The sequence below is a fragment of the Eleutherodactylus coqui genome, chromosome 4 (assembly GCF_035609145.1).
Source record: "Eleutherodactylus coqui strain aEleCoq1 chromosome 4, aEleCoq1.hap1, whole genome shotgun sequence".
NCBI classification, from domain to species: Eukaryota; Metazoa; Chordata; class Amphibia; order Anura; family Eleutherodactylidae; genus Eleutherodactylus; species Eleutherodactylus coqui.
This window is the reverse complement of record NC_089840.1, coordinates 209,321,754-209,339,784: the sequence shown is the minus strand read 5'-3', so window position 1 is coordinate 209,339,784 and position 18,031 is coordinate 209,321,754. Positions and strand designations below refer to the sequence as shown.

General features: G+C 46.3%; 1 protein-coding gene across 2 annotated transcripts in view; it reads right to left on the bottom strand.

The window, feature by feature from the left end:
- LOC136625992 (hexokinase HKDC1-like) overlaps positions 1-16,133 on the bottom strand; it is a 37,631-nt gene extending 21,498 nt beyond the window's left edge. For both annotated transcript variants that reach the window (XM_066600653.1, XM_066600654.1), the window contains exons 1-3: positions 16,071-16,133; positions 9,486-9,648; positions 64-212 (exon numbers count right to left, since the gene is read on the bottom strand). In XM_066600653.1, the coding sequence (XP_066456750.1) occupies positions 64-212; positions 9,486-9,648; positions 16,071-16,133 (375 nt within the window). The remainder of the gene's footprint in view (positions 1-63; positions 213-9,485; positions 9,649-16,070) is intronic.
- Between the last annotated feature and the right edge of the window lie 1,898 nt (positions 16,134-18,031).

Here is an 18,031-nt window from a genome sequence, read left to right as displayed (position 1 = left end):
TCATCATTATATAGACAACATATAGTATTCTGCTAATCAGACATTACATGGGGTCAGACTTACTTCAGCTTTGTTTCCACTTAATATTTCACTGGGAGTTGGATAAAACTGGCTTTCCATTTGAACATTCTGCTTTCCATCTTCAGATACTTTCACTCTAAGAACTCTAAATTTTGAACCACCAAGATCAAGTGCAATGAAGTCCCCGTTTTCTGAATAGTAAGGGAAGGACACGGATTATTACTAAGGAACATAAATAGGATTACACAGGTAAAGGTTGGAGGATGTACAACTGCAGCTATAACACAATTACATGCTTATACTTTTTGTCTTATGGCAACCAGTGCTAGCAATGCATATGAAAGTTGAGTCATTTGTCCCTAGTGGGGGCTTATGTGTACATTTGTAAGGTATGAAACCTATGCAGCAATGGAGAGAACAAGACTACAACAGTGGGGATCGATGAGGACACTGATACCTGCTCTTAACTCTTACATTACGTGATCAATGTACATTGAGGCATGTAAAGGGTCCACAGAGGGAGTGCATACACTGGTGTTCAGGCCTGCCATGGCTTCTATTGTAAGCAATAATGTATTGCAGTACAGAAGTACTGTAATGCATTATCATTGAATGCAACAATGTAAAAAAAAAATTATTTCCCCAAAAAAGGTTTTATTGTGAAAAAGAAGAAAAACTAAATAAATAATAATAATTTTGGTATCATCGTAATCGTACCAGCATGCTGAAAAATGTATCATGTCCTTTATTATCCCGCATGACTAATGCTGTAAAAAAAGACAAAAATAACCAATGGTAGAAGTTATGTTTTTTCTCCCTGCCCTCCAAAAAAGGATAATAAAAGTTTCACAATGCATTATATATACCCAAAAATGGTACCAATAGAACTACATTTGACACGTAAAAAACAAGCTCTCATATAGCTATGACGACGGAAAAATAAAGTTATAGCTTTTGAAAACTGGAGATGAAAATCCTCCAAAAATTGTTGCGTCCTTTGGGCCAAAATAGGCCATGTCCTTAAGGGTTAGAGTGAAGCCGTCACGTTGAGCATGCTATCCTATCTGCAGACATCATATAGAGCAGGAAGAGCTGAAGAGATTGATACAATTTTTTGGGTAAAGAGTCAGTATAATTTGTATTTCTATACATTTAAAGGGATTGTCGGAGTATAAAATGTTTTTGAAATTGCAGGACATGCTGTAAAATAACAAAAGAATGGGTACTTTCCTCTCTTTTCCCCTTCAACGAAGTGCAGAATGGCTCCATTGGTCTGTATTGCAAGTTCTATTTTTGATTGTGCTGCATGAATATTAACATACTTCCATTTTCCAACTTATTGGATGAGTTATGATTAGAGATGAGCGAACCTACTCGGCCACGTCCCTTTTTCGCCCGAGCGCCGTGATTTTCGAGTACTTCCGTACTCGGGCGAAAAGATTTGGGGGGCGCCGTGGGTGAGTGGGGGGTTGCAGTGGGGAGTGGGGGGGAGAGAGAGTGCTCCCCCCTGTTCCCCGCTGCTACCCCCCACGCCGCCATGCCTCCCCCCGCCCCCTGGCACCCCCTGAATCTTTTTACCCTAGTACTGAAGTACTCGAAAATCGCGGTACTCGATCGAGTAATTACTCGAAACGAGTAGGTTCGCTCATCTCTAGTTATGATGGCTTCTCATTTTACATGTTTATTTATATATGTAGTAGGTAAAATGGTATTATGTATATCGCTCATTTCTGTAATCAGCGTTATGTATGAATAGTTTTCTTTATGCTTTGATAGTATTATACTGAGCATGCGCAGTTTACATTTTTCTGCACTCTAATGGTTTATTTAATCCTTTCTCTTTTGATATTCTTTATTTATGACTATATTGTATATATTATTTATGATATATTGTGTCTTATAACATACTTGTCATATGTGTATATAATAATGTTTTGCGCATGCGTCTACCCATAGGTAGTGCCATTTTTTATATGCTTTTTGGCCTTAGCTTTTGAATGCTGTTATGTTATCACACTACAAGCTATATTTTTGTGGGTTTTGACTATCTTTAGGTGCGCTTCTTAGATATATGTCAGGTAGAACTTTTTATCTCCAAATTGCCGTTTCCTATATATGGAAATTTGTGTTTTATCATATATTTTTAGAGTAGCGCATGCGCTTATGGGGATATTGTGCCATATGGCTTGTTCTCTTTCTGTTTGTACCATATGAACATTATTATCTTCCTATTTTTCAATGTGGGATGCTTTATGGTAGCCATACACCACTATGTTTTATCTATATGTTTCTACACATATAGCAGTTAAACTAGATGCATTTTGTATCTGTGGATATTGCGCATGTGCACTTTTGCAACCACCATCATCTTTGAGAAGCCTTTTTCCTATTCTCTCTCTGTTTTTATATTTCCATACTGGGCATGCGTATTTTACATATCTCTACTAGAGATGAGCGAACACCAAAATGTTCGGGTGTTCGTTATTCGAAACTAACTTCCCGCGATGTTCGAGGGTTCGTTTCGAATAACGAACCCCATTGAAGTCAATGGGCGACCAGAACATTTTTGTATTTCGCCGATGCTCGCTAAGGTTTTCATGTGTGAAAATCTGGGCAATTCAAGAAAGTGATGGGAACGACACAGCAACGGATAGGGCAGGCGAGGGGCTACATGTTGGGCTGCATCTCAAGTTCACAGGTCCCACTATTAAGCCAGAATACCGGCAAGAGTGGGCCCCCCCCCCCCTCCCAACAACTTTTACTTCTGAAAAGCCATCATTAGCATGGCATACCTTTGCTAAGCACCACACTACCTCCAACAAAGCACAATCACCGCCTGCATGACACTCCACTGCCACTTCTACTGGGTTACATGCTGCCCAACCGCCCCCCCTCCCCCCCACAGCGCACACCAAAGTGTCCCTGCGCAGCCTTCAGCTGCCCTCATGCCACACCACCCTCATGTCTATTTAGAAGTGCGTCTGCCATGACGAGGGACCGCAGGCACACACTGCACAGGGTTGGCACGGCTAGGCAGCGACCCTCTTTAAAAGGGGCGGGGCGATAGCCCACAATGCTGTACAGAAGCAATGAGAAATAGAATCCTGTGCCACCGCCATCAGGAGCTGCACACGTGGGCATAGCAATGGGGAACCTATGTGCCACACACTATTCATTCTGTCAAGGTGTCTGCATGCCCCAGTTAGACCGGGCTTTTTAATTCATAGACACAGGCAGGTACAACTCCCTATTGTGAAGTCCCTGTCTACCGACAGCATGGGTGGCTCCCTGGAACCCACCGGCGGTACACAAAAATATCCCATTGCATTGCCCAACACAGCTGAGGTAGTAATGTCGTGCGTAATACAGGTGGGCTTCGGCCCACACTGCATGCCCCAGTCAGACTGGGGTTCTTTACAAGTGGAAACAGATGCATTTATAATTCCCTGTGGACCCACTGCCTGGGTGGGTGCCAGGAAGCCACCGGCGGTACATAGAAATTTCCCATTGCATTGCCCAACACAGCTGAGGTAGTAATGTCGTGCGTAATACAGGTGGGCTTCGGCCCACACTGCATGCCCCAGTCTGACTGGGGTTCTTTAGAAGTGGACACATGTAGGTTAAACTCCCTGTGGACCCACTGCCTGGGTGGGTGCCAGGAAGCCACCGGCGGTACATAGAAATATCCCATTGCATTGCCCAACACAGCTGAGGTAACGTCAGCTGGAATGCAGGTGGGCTAAAAATTAATTTGATTACACTGTAGGCGAGGGCCCACAAAAATTGCTGTATCAACAGTACTAATGTACATCCCAAAAATTGGCCATGGCCAGCCAAGAGGGCAGGTGAAACCCATTAATCGGTTAATGTGGCTTAAGTGGTAACTAGGCCTGGAGGCAGCCCAGTGTAACGAAAAATTGGTTCAAGTTACAGTTCCAACGCTTTTAAGCGCATTGAAACTTATAAAAATTGTTCAGAAAAATTATTTGAGTGAGCCTTGTGGCCCTAAGAAAAATTGCCCGCTCAGCGTGATTACGTGAGGTTTCAGGAGGAGGAGCAGGAGGAGGAGGAGGAGGAATATTAGACACAGATTGATGAAGCAGAAATGTCCCCGTTTTGGATGGTGAGAGAGAACGTAGCTTCCATCCGCGGGTGCAGCCTACATATTGCTTAGGTATCGCTGCTGTCCGCTGGTGGAGAACAGAAGTCTGGGGAAAACCAGCCTTTGTTCATCTTGATGAGTGTTAGCCTGTCGGCACTGTCGGTTGACAAGCGGCTACGCTTATCTGTGAGGATTCCCCCAGCCGCACTAAACACCCTCTCCGACAAGACGCTAGCCGCAGGACAAGCAAGCACCTCCAGGGCATACAGCGCTAGTTCAGGCCACGTGTCCAGCTTCGACACCCAGTAGTTGTAGGGGGCAGAGGCGTCACCGAGGATGGTCGTGCGATCGGCTACGTACTCCCTCACCATCCTTTTACAGTGCTCCCGCCGACTCAGCCTTGACTGGGGAGCGGTGACACAGTCTTGCTGGGGAGCCATAAAGCTGGCCAGGCCCTTAAAGACTGTTGCACTGCCTGGGATGTACATGCTGCTCGATCTCCGCACCTCCCCTGCTACCTTGCCCTCGGTAGTGCGCCTTCTGCCACTAGCGCTGTCGGCTGGGAATTTTACCATCAGCTTGTCCGCAAGGGTCCTGTGGTATAGCAACACTCTCGAACCCCTTTCCTCTTCGGGAATGAGAGTGGGCAGGTTCTCCTTATAGCGTGGGTCGAGCAGTGTGTACACCCAGTAATCCGTTGTGGCCAGAATGCGTGCAACGCGAGGGTCACGAGAAAGGCATCCTAACATGAAGTCAGCCATGTGTGCCAGGGTACCAGTACGCAACACATGGCTGTCTTCACTAGGAAGATCACTTTCAGGATCCTCCTCCTCCTCCTCCTCCTCCTCCTCCTCAGGCCATACACGCTGAAAGGATGACAGGCAATCAGCCGGTGTACCGTCAGCAGCGGGCCAAGCTGTCTCTTCCCCCTCCTCCTCATCCTCCTCATGCTCCTCCTCCTCCTCCTGTACGCGCTGAGAAATAGACAGGAGGGTGCCCTGACTATCCAGCGGCATACTGTCTTCCCCCACCCCCGTTTCCGAGCGCAAAGCAGCTGCCTTTATGGTTTGCAGGGAATTTCTCAAGATGCATAGCAGAGGAATGGTGACGCTAATGATTGTAGCATCGCCGCTCACCACCTGGGTAGACTCCTCAAAATTACCAAGGACATGGCAGATGTCTGCCAACCAGGCCCACTCTTCTGAAAGGAATTGAGGAGGCTGACTCCCACTGCGCCGCCCATGTTGGAGTTGGTATTCGACTATAGCTCTACGTTGTTCATAGAGCCTGGCCAACATGTGGAGCGTAGAGTTCCACCGTGTGGGCACGTCGCACAGCAGTCGGTGCACTGGCAGCTTAAAGTGATGTTGCAGGGTGCGCAGGGTGGCAGCGTCCGTGTGGGACTTGCGGAAATGTGCGCAGAGCCGGCGCGCCTTTACGAGCAGGTCTGACAAGCGTGGGTAGCTTTTCAGAAAGCGCTGAACCACCAAATTAAAGACGTGGGCCAGGCATGGCACGTGCGTGAGGCTGCCGAGCTGCAGAGCCGCCACCAGGTTACGGCCGTTGTCACACACGACCATGCCCGGTTGGAGGCTCAGCGGCGCAAGCCAGCGGTCGGTCTGCTCTGTCAGACCCTGCAGCAGTTTGTGGGCTGTGTGCCTCTTCTCTCCTAAGCTGAGTAGTTTCAGCACGGCCTGCTGACGCTTGCCCACCGCTGTGCTGCCACACCGCGCGACACCGACTGCTGGCGACATGCTGCTGCTAACACATCTTGATTGCGAGACAGAGGAGGAGGAGGAGGAGGAGGAGGAGGAGGGTGCTTTAGTGGAGGAAGCATACACCTCCGCAGATACCACCACCGAGCTGGGGCCCGCAATTCTGGGGGTGGGTAGGACGTGAGCGGTCCCAGGCTCTGACTCTGTCCCAGCCTCCACTAAATTCACCCAATGTGCCGTCAGGGAGATGTAGTGGCCCTGCCCGCCTGTGCTTGTCCACGTGTCCGTTGTTAAGTGGACCGTGGCAGTAACCGCGTTGGTGAGGGTGCGTACAATGTTGCGGGAGACGTGGTCGTGCAGGGCTGGGACGGCACATCAGGAAAAGTAGTGGCGACTGGGAACTGAGTAGCGCGGGGCCGCCGCCTCCATGATACTTTTGAAGGACTCCGTTTCCACAACCCTATACGGCAGCATCTCAAGGCTGATGAATTTTGCTATGCGGACGGTTAACGTTTGAGAGTGCCCGTGCGTGGCGGCGTACTTGCGCTTGCGCTCCAACAGTTGCGCAAGCGACGGCTGGACGGTGCGCTGAACTACACTGCTGGATGGGGCCGAGGACAGCGGAGATGAGGGTGTGGGTCCAGGCCATGAGGCGGTAGTGCCTGTGTCCTGAGAGGGGGGTTGCATCTCAGTGGCAGGTTGGGGCACAGGGGGAGAGGCAGGGGTGCAAACCGGAGGCGCTGAACGGCCTTCATCCCACCTCGTGGGGTGCTTGGCCATCATATGTCTGCGCATGGTGGTGAGGCTGTTGGTGTTGGCTCCCCGGCTGAGCTTTGCGCGACAAAGGTTGCACACCACTGTTCGTCGGTCGTCAGGCGTCTCTGTGAAAAACTGCCAGACCTTAGAGCACCTCGGCCTCTGCAGGGTGGCATGGCGCGAGGGGGCGCTTTGGGAAACAGTTGGTGGATTATTCGGTCTGGCCCTGCCTCTACCCCTGGCCACCGCACTGCCTCTTTCAACCTGCCCTGCTGATGCCCTTGACTCCCCCTCTGAAGACCTGTCCTCCTGAGTAAGCGTTGCACACCAGGTGGGGTCAGTCACCTCATCGTCCTGCTGCTCTTCCTCCGAATCCTCTGTGCGCTGCTCCCTTGGACTTACTGCCCTTACTACTACCTCACTGCAAGACAACTGTGTCTGATCATCATCGTCCTCCTCACCCACAGAAAGTTGTTGAGACAGTTGGCGGAAGTCCCCAGCCTCTTCCCTCGGACCACGGGAACTTTCGAATGGTTGGGCATCAGTGACGATAAACTCCTCTGGTGGGAGAGGAACCGCTGCTGCCCAATCTAAGCAGGGGCCCGAGAACAGTTCCTGGGAGTGTTCCCGCTCCTGAGCAGGTGTCATTGTAGTGGAGTGAGGAGGCTGGGAGGAAGGAGGAGCAGCAGACAGAGGATTCGGATTTGCAGCAGTGGACGGCGCAGAACTGCGTGTTGACGATAGGTTGCTCGAAGCACTTTCTGCCATCCAGGACAGGACCTGCTCACACTGCTCATTTTCTAATAACCGTCTCCCGCGTGGACCCATTAATTGGGCGATGAATGTGGGGACGCCAGAAACGTGCCTCTCTCCTAATCGCGCAGCAGTCGGCTGCGACACACCTGGATCAGGAGCTCGGCCTGTGCCCACACCCTGACTTGGCCCTCCGCGTCCTCGGCCGCGTCCACGTCCTCTAGGCCTACCCCTACCCCTCAGCATGCTGTATTACCAGTGATTTGATTTCACAGGCAGGAAATAAATTGGCGCAAGACTGCAGCCAAATATAATTTTTTCCGTTTTTTGAAAACGAAAGGCCCCACTGCCTCTAGTGAATGAATAATCTAAGTTTAATAGCTGTGCTGTGTCCCTGCTAATGTGTCACAGAACGTGAGGGTAGCAGAGTTATTAACTCTGCCAGAGCAGGTATTTTTTTTCCCAATTAAGGAAAGCAAATGGCGAAGCCAGGAGTAAAACGTAGCTGGGTGCGTCTGATTTTTAAACGTTGCACATGCAGCCGACACGTGTCCACCGCCCTTAGGACGGACAGAGGCAGGACAAATACAATTATTTTCAGTTTTTTTCCACCAAAAGGCAGCACTGCGTATATTCAATGAACATGAGAAGTTTAATAACTGTGCTGTGGCCCTGCTAATGTGGCACAGAACGTGAGGGTAGCAGAGTTATTAACTCTGGCAGAGCAGGTATTTTTTTTTCCCAATTAAGGAAAGCAAATGGCGAAGCCAGGAGTAAAACGTAGCTGGGTGCGTCTGATTTTTAAACGTTGCACATGCAGCCGACACGTGTCCACCGCCCCCCTTAGGACGGACAGAGGCAGGACAAATACAATTATTTTCAGTTTTTTTCCACCAAAAGGCAGCACTGCGTATATTCAATGAATAATAACTGTGTTGTGGCCCTGCCTACACAATTCTTTCCCTGCAGTATCAATGGAGGGTGCAATGCTCTGCAGAGGCGATTTTGAGAAGAAAAAAAAAATGCAGCACAGCTAACAGCAGCCTGGACAGTACTGCACACGGATAAATATGGCCCTAGAAAGGACCGTTGAGGTTCTTGAAGGCTACACTCACTCCTAACACTCTCCCTGCCTATGCAGCACTTCTGTCCCTAATGCCGGGTGCAACGCTCTGCAGAGGCGATTTTGAGAAAAAAAATAATTGCCACTGCTAACAGCAGCCAACACACAGCTATCAGTGGCCCTAATAAGGACCTTTGGGGGTCTTGAAGCCTACACTAACTACCAATTCTTTCACTACAGCAGCTCCGGTACAAACAGCACTGTCCCTCATCTAACTCACACGGCATCTGAGGCGAGCCGCGGGAGGGGCCGACTTTTATATTCGGCGGACACCTGATCACCCCAGCCACTCACAGCAGGGGGGTGGTATAGGGCTGGAACAACACAGGGGGAAGTTGTAATGCCTTCCCTGTCTTTCAATTGGCCAGAAAAGCGCGCTAACGTCTCAGGGAAGGAAGTGAAAGTAACCCGAACACCGCATGGTGTTCGTTACGAATAACGAACATCCCGAACACCCTAATATTCGCACGAATATCAAGCTCGGACGAACACGTTCGCTCATCTCTAATCTCTACACATTATTGGTGGCTCCACGACAATACTACAGGTGATCTTTTCCCATTCAGATGTTTGTTGTTAGGCAGCCAATACTCAGGTATATACTTGTATATTATCCTCTGATGAAGCCTCAATAGGTGATACATGCATAGTTTTTCCAGGTGCATTATACTACAGGTTTTACTTTGCCGCTATTTGTATTTTCTTTACCACTCAGATTACCACTCAGATATCAGTATTGATTAGGTCTCCTTTGTTATATTATCTGTGGGCACTTTATATAATTTGTGGCTGTGCAACTTTATGTGAGCCTATTTTCCTTATTATATATTGAATCTCCTGCTGACAGCGCTGGCTTAAAGTCAGGTGACCACTACAGCCAATCAGAGGTTGCAGCATCACCTTCTGTTCTCCAGGCATTCTGGCCACCATGCCATGTGTTTAGACCAGGATGCTTTGGTCTTGGATTGGCTGCAGCGGTCACCTGGCATCCATATCTGTATTGTGGACCACTTACCTGATCCATCAGGAGTTGACCTGACGCATGTTGGTAACATCTTGACTGAGGCAGTTGGGTTTGTATCTTTCTTCAAACCTTTCTCCATCTCTGCTTGGAAACGTGCCATAATATCCATCAACATATCATCTGACAGTCGCATATGGTACAAGAATCGGTCAACCTGTATGTGAACAGTTAAAAGTAGAATTGTTCAGATTAATACACTTTAAGAAACCCTTCAGTCTCACACAAAGATGGCCACACCGCTTCTCCAACTACTTGATGTACTTTGTGTATTAGTATGCATCATTAGTCTAAGACCATACATGCTGCTCTGATCGGCCAGTACTGTTGTAGTGACCAAGAGTGGGGTCCCTCCATCATTTGTAAGTCTGTTTGTTTTTGAGTAAGTTCATTTGAGTCCCTTTCCCATCAGTGTGTTGTGATTGGTGGTTGGGGAGAAGAGGGAGGAGCTTGTGAATGAAAGAGTAGGAGAAGTATGGTGTGGTCGGAGAAGGAGGTGCGTGCAGGAGAGACAGGCTGATGCTTCTGCTGGGGCAAGGTCAAAACTATGTCTCTCTTCCAGGGACAAGAGCACAGGAGAAGCTGCTTAAGAGTTGGCTTGGGAATGCAAGAGCCACACACGCCCTGGAGGGGAAGCGCAGAAACATGTTACAGCTAAAAGCTGAAGTGAGCGTGATTTGAGAGACTGTGTAACACAAGAAAGTGTCCTTCAGATAACAGCAACTGAGAATGTGTTTATTTTGGGAGAAGAACCTTCTACTGACTAATGTGTTCAGAAAGGTAGAGCTCAGAAATCTGTTCCGAAGCCTGTATCTTCATGTCGAGAAGTGCAAGTAATTTGCCTGTGTTGGAAAATCAAAGTTGGAACATGAGTAAAAGGAAACCACGTGTCCCTGGTTTTGAAAAGCACTTTTTTGTCTGTGAACCCATTTATTTATCGCAAGTAACTTAAGACTCATCTAGGGACACTGGCGTCACGATAATAATTTAGAACTGAACTGCAGTTATCTAGTCTGCCAAAATCTTATCTCACTTGCTAGTGACCGAGCTGGGTTATACTTTAGTTTTTGAGAAAAGAAGACAGTAGAGCCGCCGTGAACAGTTGCCATCTTGTACCCCGCTGTCTCCTTCAGCTAAAGGCCTGGTTCTCGGTCGCTGCACTGTGCAACATGTAGTGTCTTAGATTATTGATGCATACTAATAAACATTGTGCAGCAGGTAGTCAGAGATGTGTTTCAGCCATCTTTGTTTGCTCAGGACTGGAGAGTTGCTTTAATCAATATGTACGACGGACAACAACATTATTCTTCCACTATATAAAGCTCTTGTCAGGCCCCACATGGAATACTGTGTGCACTTCTGGGCACCGGTGCTCAAGAAAGATGTTGCAGTGCTGGAGGGGGTTCAAGGAATGGCAACTAAATTAATAAATGGAATCGGAGGACTGGAATACCCAGAGAGGCTATCAAAATTAGGATTATTTACCCTGGAAAAAAGACGACCAAGGGGTGATCAAATAACTATGTATAAATATATTAGGGGACAATACAAGGATCTCTCCCAGGATCTGTTTATACCAAGGACTGCGACGATAACAAAAGGGCATCCACTACGTCTAGAGGAAAGAAGTTTTCATCACCAACATAGAAGGGGGTATTTACTGTAAGAGCAGTGAGACCGTGGAACTCTCTTACAAATTGCAATATCTCCAATATGTGCAAACATACTGTACAAATTTTTGATAAATGTGCCAAGATGGAGCAGCATCCAGGGTGCAAAAGAATCCAATGGATGTTCCTTTACAAGGACATATTTCTTTTATTGAATCCATAAATGCGACAATGTTTCAACTGCTTTCTGCAGTCTTTACCAAGCTTTATTCTGGACTAACATTTGAAAAACTTTTTTTTTTAACCATTTAGGGGACATACAAATTTAACATTGATTATCAACATTTTGAGGAACACTTTGTTTTCCTGCACCAAGCCAAGATTGCAAAGGCTCATAGGTGTTAGAATGATAGATATCCTCCACAAATGACCCCATTTTAAAAACTACACCCCTTAATGTATTCACTGAGGGATGTCATGAGTATTTTGCCCCCACATAGTTTTTTTCAAGAGTTAATGCCAATTAGAGGAGAAAAAATAAAGTTTCATATTTTTGCAAATACATCATTTTAGAGGCAGTTTTTTTCTCTATAGTGCACATGAAAATGAGGATTTACACCCCAAAATGGATACCCGTTTGTCCTGTGTTCAGAAACATACCCATTGTGGCCCTAATCTTCTGTCCGTATGCACAACAGGGCCCATAATGAAAGGAGCAGCCGGTGACTTTCAGAACAGAAATTTTGCTTGAGGGTGTTTTAGGCCCCATTGCCCAATTGTAGAGCCCATGAGCGGCCAAAACTATGGAGAACCCCCACAAATGACCCCATTTTGCAAATTAGACCCCTTAACGAATTTATCTAGGGGTGTACTGCATATTTTGACCCCACAGTTTTTGAATAAATCTAAGCAAAGCAGAAGGAAAAAAATTATGATTTTCATTTTTGTGGCAATTATGTCATTTTAAAAACTGTTTTTTTTTGGACAGCACCTATATAAATGAAGACTTGCATCCCAAAATGAATCCCCCTGTTTGTCCTGTGTTCAGAAACATACCCAGGTTGGCGTTGGCAGCGGGTCATTTTCTTTTTTATATATATTTTTATTTTATTCTGCAACTCTTTTTTACTTTGTGTGTTGCAGAGTACAGATGAGCGAGTGTGCTCGATAAGGACAGATACTCAAGTGAGTATCGTCCTTACCGAGTACCTGCCTGCTCACCCGCAAAGATTCGGGATCCGGCGGGGGTGAGCGCTGTGTTGCAGGAGTGAGCAGGAGAGAGCGGGGGGTTGGGGGAGAGAGAGAGATCTCTCCCCTGTTCTCCCCTGCTCCCCGCCCCCCCGCAGGCACCTGAGTCTTTGCAGGCGAGCAGGCAGGTACTCGGTAAGCACGATACTCGCTCGAATATCTGTCCTTACTGAGTACGCTCGCTCATCTCTAGTGCAGAGTGCTAAGGCAGCAGTAATGCAGTCCTAAGCTCTCGCTCACAACCCGAAGACTGCAAGTTCAATCCCTGCATGGGGCAGGGAGCTGGTTTAACGTTGACTCATCCTTGCAAGGTTGGTAAAATGAGTACCCAGCTTGCTGGGGAGTACTAAATAAATTACCTGAAAGTGTTGCGGAATAAGTTGGCGCTATACAAATAACAAGTCCCTTTCTCTTTTTTCATATCTATGTCCCCCATAAGCTTTAATTCTATACAATATATGAAAGCCCACTGCCAAGTGCTGTAAATTTACGGTGGTTGGTCCTTTATGGGTTAAAGATAGGGATGAGCAAGTATACTCGCTAAGGCACTACTCGCTCGAGTAATGTGCCTTAGCCGAGTATCTCCCCGCTCGTCCCGAAAGATTTGGGTGCCGCCGCGGGGTGGGGAGCTGCGGGGGAGAGCAGAGAGGAACGGAGGGGAGATCTCTCTCTCCCGCCCGCTCTCCCCTGCTCCCCGCCGCAACTCACCTGTCAGCTGCGGCGGCCCCGAATCTTTCGGGACGAGCAGGGAGATACTCGGCTAAGGCACATTACTCGAGCGAGTAGTGCCTTAGCGAGTATACTCGCTCATCCCTAGTTAAAGACAAAAACATTAATGTAGAATTTGCCTTAGTCGTCAAGTTCTAGCTGAAGCGCTCTGGACATGACGCTTTATTGAAGATGAGTGATGCTATTATGTCAGCTTGGGGCACAATCTCTATAGAAAATTTCCAGTACATTTTTAAGTCCAAGCCAAGAAGACTTTAGACTATTTGAGACAGCAGGTGACCCAGGCCCAGTAGTAGAAAGGTATCTCACACAACTGAAAGTAAAATCTCAAATGAGTTGTAGCATAAAAAATAACACTTGTAGACAGACTATTGTGCGAGTACCTAGAAGTAGAGCACATCAGCAGATGCAAAAATATTACATAATAATATAGTATGTAAGGCCAAAAAAAGACATGTCCATCCAATTCAGCCTATTACCCTTAATGTTGATCAAGAGGAAGGCAAAAAAAACCCAATGAGGTAGAAGTCAATTCCTTCCAGACTCCAATCTGGCAATCGGAATAATACCCAGATCACCGATCATTCAAAAATATTCCTTTATTGGAGTAAATAAAATAATAGAGCATACATTCCACACACCAGTCACAAGTGAAATCACTTCTAGATCTGTGAAGATTGCACACTATATAACTTCACTCATTATCTGGAATTCTCAACCTCATTCAGTTGACGTCACACTTACCAGGAAAGGACAATAAAAGGATATTGATATGTTGGGAACCTGTTCCAACTATGTAATAAGTTTTTTTCATTTCTTTCTGTTAATGTTTCTTATTAAACTTGACTGAATCATGTCTGGTCCTGTATGTGCTCAGATGGAGAGGGACCTTTAACACCACAATACTACACGGTACGCATTACAAACTTTCAACTTACTTCAATGAGACTCCTACACGTATGTGCAGCCCTCTCATCATGATTCTCTCCGACACAGTATAAAGATGGTGGAGGGAACCAAATGACAAAACCCATCCCATAGGAAGAATTTTGTGTCTGGTTGTGCCGCAGGTCCGCGGGAAAGCAGGAGATTTAAAAAAAATTTAAATTGCACTGCGAATGCATCCGGCACGTCCCACCTAAGGGTGATTTCACATCTGTGTTGGAGGTTCTATCGCAGATTCCGCAAAAATTCTGAAAGTAATAGCACTACATGCAGCACTTTTTCTTCTGGCAAAAAGCCGGGCAGCTGAGTGGAAAGCAAACAGACCATTGTAGTTAATGGGGTCTGTTTGGCGCTGTTCGGTTCTGTCATAAGACAAAGCTATTCGGCCAGGGGATTCCCCTTTCATGCACCCCAAATGTTTCAGGAAACTGGAATGCCCAACGCTGATATGAAACCACCTTAAGGGCTCCCTCGCAGGGGCATATTTGCATGTCTAATACGCAGAGAATAGAACCCATTGATTTCAATGGGTTCATTCTCATGTCCTGATTTTGTGTGCGCAAAAAATGGAACATGCTCTATTTTCCTGCGCATTTGTGCAAAAAAGCTCCTCATAGCAATCTATGGAAAGTGCGCAAATGCAAACTCAATGCACATGTAAATGCACAATACACTGCACAATTCTGCTGGAAAAAGAACACAACCCACTAGGCTAAATAGCCGTTTTAAACCAGGGCATGGCCGTCTGTCTTGCGTAGATGAACATGCCCTGCGTGCGCAAAAAGTACAATGCAATGTGCCAATATGCATGCAAATCAACCTCACTCATAACACAAATACGTTACGAAGCGTGCGCATTTACACATATTTTCGTGTGAAGGAGCCTCAAAGGATCTTTTACATGGAGCAAGAAATCATTCGCCCGAGTGAATAAGCAAGCGATGGCACAGTTTTCTTTACTCCGGCGGTCAGTTTAAACATCCAGATAAAATCATTTATTTATTTTTTTAACAGGATTGCTCAGTCGTTCAGCTCTTTGTACCAATGAATGAGAATGGCTGAATAATCAGCGTTTAAACCAAATGATTAGCGAATGATCCGACAATGATTTTCATGCTTGCATAAAATTAGATAAAGGCTTAAAGACTGAATTATCGTTTAATCCTTGGCCGTGTTTATACTAAACAATTACCGTTCAAATTCGAACGATCCGGCGATTTTTTTTAATGTAAATCATTCCGTGTAAGAGCATCTTAAGAACTCTTACATTGTATTTGATGTAAGAAACCTACGTTATTAGGGTTTTTAAGCAGGTACATTTATTAAGTTCTAAAATAGAACATAATAAAAACCACTCGTGGCAAATAAAGATGCTTATAGACGGAACTATTATCATCCAAAACAGCAAAAGTGACCGATAAATAATCGTTCGGTCTAAACGCAGCCAACGAACAAGCGATGAACGATAATTGTTCACTTTTCTTCATCGTTCATTTTAGCCAGGCATAAAAATTGGCTCATTCACTAATCGTTCAGTTTAAACTGCACTCATTCAGTCATTCATTCACTTATACAGCCAATGTGAAAGATTGAGCGATACTGAATGATTTCTCATCTGAATGAGCCAACAATATATCTGCCGGTATAAACAGACTGCACGAGAGCAAACGAGGTAGCAGTCATGTAACCCGCTCGTTCAAACGATTGGCTTGTCTAAAAGGACCATAAGTCAAACCCCCAGTGCCCACTCTGCTGAGCGACCCCCAGAAGATGCACTGTTAGCAGGCAAGAGGATTAGGCACTTCAGTGATAATTTTCTGAAACACCTGATGTCCTGACTGAGGGAGCCATATAGGAGTGGTTCTGTAAGATATCACATATAGGAGATAATATATTGCAGCAATCCATAAATCCGGTATCAAAGCAAAACTATTGAAACAACATTCTGTAATCTTTGCTCAGTGAAAGCATGTACATTCCCTAATCCCAGTTCTACCTTGTTAACTGATCAATAAACGGACATGTAAAAGCGAGTAACGCTGCTTACCTTCTTTATCTGATCTTCTTTTAGCTTTGTGAACCAAAAAGACACTAAATGTACTGCAAACATTTTAGACTGAAGTCAAAAAAAGTATTCTACAAAAAAGTCCTAAAGGAGATCGTATAGCAAAAGGGTCCACATGCAACTATTACCAAAGGGCTGAGAAAATGTCAAGACAAAGGCTACAGTGATTCACTACACCTGATCAATCATTAACACTCTTTTCTAGGTTTACAGCTGGGGCTAGATATTGATTAAGCCCTGGGAAATGAGTCATTTGCACAGATACATTCTTATTGCCCATATATACTCATGGTCAAAAACATTCCTCCCCTAGAAGGAGTAGTCCGAATCGGATGAAACTTTCTCTGTGTGATTGTAACATTAATATAAGTAAGTGATTACAGTATCAGAGCAAAAGGAGAATATATTGTGGAAAACTGACCCCTTAAAAGGAGGCTCTAGTATCCTGTTGTACCGCCTCTAGCTTGGATTACAAGATGTGATACGGGAGGGTATGGAGACTCTAGTATCCTTTGTATTGCCTCTAGCTTGAAAATAAGGTGTGATACAGGTGGGCATGAAGGCTCTAGTTTAGATACCAGATGTGATACGGGAGGCCATGGAGGCTCTAGTACCCTGTTGTACCGCCTCTAGCTTGGAAACAAGATGTGATATGGATGGGCATGGAGGCTCTAGTACCCTGTTGTACTGCCTCTAGCTTGGATAGAGGATGTGATACGGATGGGCATGGAGGCTCTAGTATCCTGTTGGGCTGCCTCTAGCTTGGATGTAAGATGTGATACGGGTGGGCATGGAGGCTCTAGTTCCCTGTTAGGCTGCCATTAGCTTGGATGTAAGATATGATATGGACAGGCATGGAGTCTCTAGTACCCTGTTGTACTGCCTCTAGCTTGAATACAAGATGTGATGCGGGTGGGTATGGAGGCTCTAGTACCCTGTTGTACCACCTGTAACTTGGATACATGATGTGATATGGGTGGGCATGAAGGCTCCAGTACCCTATTGGGCCACCTCTAGCTTGGATGTAAGATGTGATAAGGATGGGCATGGAGATTCTAGTACTCTGTTGGGCTGCCTGAAGCTGCAATACAAGATGTGATATGGGCGGGCATGGATGTTCTAGTTCCCTGTTGGGCTGCCTCTAGATTGGATGTAAGATGTGATACGGGTGGGCATGGAGGCTGTAGTACCCTGTTGGGCCACCTGTAGCTTAGATGCAAGATGTGATATGGGTGGACATGGAGGTTCTAGTACCATGTTGGGCTGCCTGTAGCTTGGATACAAGATGTGATATGGGTAGGCATGGAGGCTCTAGTTCCCTATTGTGCTGTCTCTAATTGGATGTAAGATGTGATACGGATGGGCATGGAGGCTCTAGTACCCCGTTGTACTTCCTCTAGCTTGGATACAAGATGTGATATGGGTGGGCATGGAGGCTCTAGTACCCTGTTGTACTGTCTCTAGCTCGGATGCAAAATGTGATATGGGTGGGCATGGAGGCATACAGGTTCCATATGGTATCCTGCCGCATATTGATCCACACTTGCTGTAGCTGGGCCTCTAGATTGTGCAAACTCGTAGGCTGTCAAAGTTGGCATCCCAGATAGTCCCATACGTGTTCTGTTAGTAATAAAACTGGTGACCAGGCAGCCATGGAAGTGTGACAATGTTGTGGAGACATTCCTGTGACCCCCTTATGTGTGCGGCCGAGCATTATCCTGATGCCTCTTGGAAGCCGCCATGAGAGAAACACACGTGGCTGCAGGATGTCCTGAACATATCGCTGAGCTGTCATTGTCCCTTGTACCACTACTAGGGGTGACAGACTGTCGTATGCGATGGCCCTCCAGATCATCACACCCACAGTGGGGGGCAGTGTGCCACACCAAAAGCAGGTTTGAGGCGCTCAACGCTAGGTCTCAGATAAGAACATGGTCGTCATC